This window comes from Monodon monoceros, unplaced genomic scaffold, assembly GCF_005190385.1.
Source record: "Monodon monoceros isolate NGI ecotype Baffin Bay Population unplaced genomic scaffold, NGI_Narwhal_1 Super_Scaffold_15, whole genome shotgun sequence".
NCBI classification, from domain to species: Eukaryota; Metazoa; Chordata; class Mammalia; order Artiodactyla; family Monodontidae; genus Monodon; species Monodon monoceros.
In genome coordinates, this window is record NW_021703771.1 from 16,082,293 (window position 1) to 16,084,301 (window position 2,009).

The 2,009-nt window shown below is 44.4% G+C and overlaps 1 protein-coding gene across 1 annotated transcript; it reads left to right on the forward strand.

The window, feature by feature from the left end:
* The first annotated feature begins 669 nt into the window (after positions 1-669).
* On the forward strand, positions 670-1,331 carry LOC114896210 (GTP-binding nuclear protein Ran-like). The gene has a single exon (XM_029224160.1). The coding sequence runs from the start codon at positions 681-683 to the stop codon at positions 1,329-1,331; it is 651 nt and encodes a 216-aa protein (XP_029079993.1). The 5' UTR covers positions 670-680.
* The last annotated feature ends 678 nt before the right edge of the window (positions 1,332-2,009 follow it).

A 2,009-nucleotide genomic window follows, 5' to 3' on the forward strand; every position in this document is an offset into this window, starting at 1 on the left:
GCCACATCTAGATCTGCAGGGCCATGAGACGAAGCTTTGGGAAGGAACAGTATATGAAGATATTAGTCCGTGGAGTATTTTCCCCTCCTTGTGTGTTCTCTTTCCTCACTTCTCTTTCCTCACTTCCAGCAGGCTCAGATCTTATTGTCTCGGGCTAACAGGTGGTAGCTCTGAGTGTGTCTGGAGGATGGAGAAGGGGAAATGCAGCTTTCAGGCCTCCCTGGATTTTGCTTTCTAGAAGTCTCTTTAAGAAAACACATCCAGATGTGGAAAACAAACTTATGGTTACCAGGGGATCGGGGTGGGGGGAGGGATAAATTGGGAGACTGGGATTTACATATACACACTACTATATATAAAAGATAACTAATAAGAACCTGCTGTATAGCACAGGGAACTCTACTCAATACTCTGTAATGGCCTATATGGGAAAAGATTCTAAAAAAAAATTTAAAAAGTGGATATATGTATATATATAACTGCTTTGCTGTACACCTGAAACTAACACAACATTGTAAATCATCTATACGCCAATAAAAATTTTAAAAAGGAAGTGAGATACCTATCAAAAAACAAACAGAAAACCACATCCGGGCTTTGAAAGAAGTGAGAGGAAGAGGTTGTAAAGAGAATGTCTTGAGTCAGACGGGCGCGGAGACGCTTCTGGAAGTAGCATCGCGATGGCTGCGCACGGAGAGCCCCAAGCGCAGTTCAAGCTCGTATTGGTTGGTGATGGCGGTACTGGGAAAACTACATTTGTGAAACACCATCTGACTGGTGAATTTGAGAAGAAGTATGTAGCCACCTTGGGCGTTGAGGTCCATCCCCTTGTGTTCCATACCAACAGAGGACCCATTAAGTTCAACGTATGGGATACAGCTGGCCAGGAGAAATTTGGTGGACTGAGAGTTGGCTATTACATCCAAGCTCAGTGTACCATCGTAATGTTTGATGTAACATCGAGGGTTACTTACAAGAACGTGCCTAACTGGCATAGAGATCTGGTACGAGTGTGTGAGAACATCCCCATCGTGTTGTGTGGCAACAAAGTGGATATTAAGGACAGAAAGGTTAAGGCAAAGTCGATTGTCTTCCACCAAAAGAAGAATCTTCAGTACTATGACATCTCTGCCAAAAGTAACTACAATTTTGAAAAGCCCTTCCTCTGGCTTGCTAGAAAACTGATCGGAGACCCTAACTTGGAGTTCATCGCCATGCCTGCTCTCGCCCCACCAGAGGTGGTCATGGACCCAGCGTTGGCAGCGCGGTATGAGCACGATCTAGAGGTTGCTCAGACAACTGCCCTCCTGGATGAACATGATGACCCGTGAGAAAGTGAAGCTGGAGCCCAGCGTCAGAAGTCTAGTTTTATAGGCAACTGTCCTGTGATGTCAGTGGTGCAGCATGTTTGCCACTTTATTATATAGCTAAGCAGAACATGTGCTTAATGTTTGGGATGCTGAAGGAGATGAATGGGCTTTGGAGTGAATGTGGCAGTTAAAAAAAAAAAAAAAACCTTCATTTTTTTGGACCTGCATATTTAGGTGTTTTGGAACACAGTTCTTTCCTCCTTGAGTTTCAAATATAAGACTGCTACAGTCACATCACAGTATTCAGTGGTGGAATCTTACTGTCATTCCCATTCCTTTTCGTTTAGAATCAGAATAAAGTTGTATTTCAAATATCTAAAAAAAAAAAAAAAAAAAGAGAATGTCTTGAAGAAGTAAGGTTGCCCAGGCTTCCCTCACGCTCTCTGATTTCCCCTCCAAACTGGAAACAGAGACCCCAGGCCAGAGGAGAGGAAGAGAGAAGACAGGGCCTGGGGTGCATGTGCTGGTTTTCTTTTGCTGCATCACACATCCCCACATACCTGGCAGCTTGAAACGCTGATCGCAGTTCTATAGACCCAGCTGGTCCTAGAGTCTACAATCCTGGTTCCATAGGTCCAGTGTGATAGGGCTGGGTCTCTGCTCAGAGTATCACAAGGCTGAAATCAGGGTGTGAGCCAG

Bases quoted from the DNA above. Each gene is read 5' to 3' on its own strand.
- LOC114896210 (XM_029224160.1), top strand. From the start codon at position 681: ATGGCTGCGCACGGAGAGCCCCAAGCGCAGTTCAAGCTCGTATTGGTT.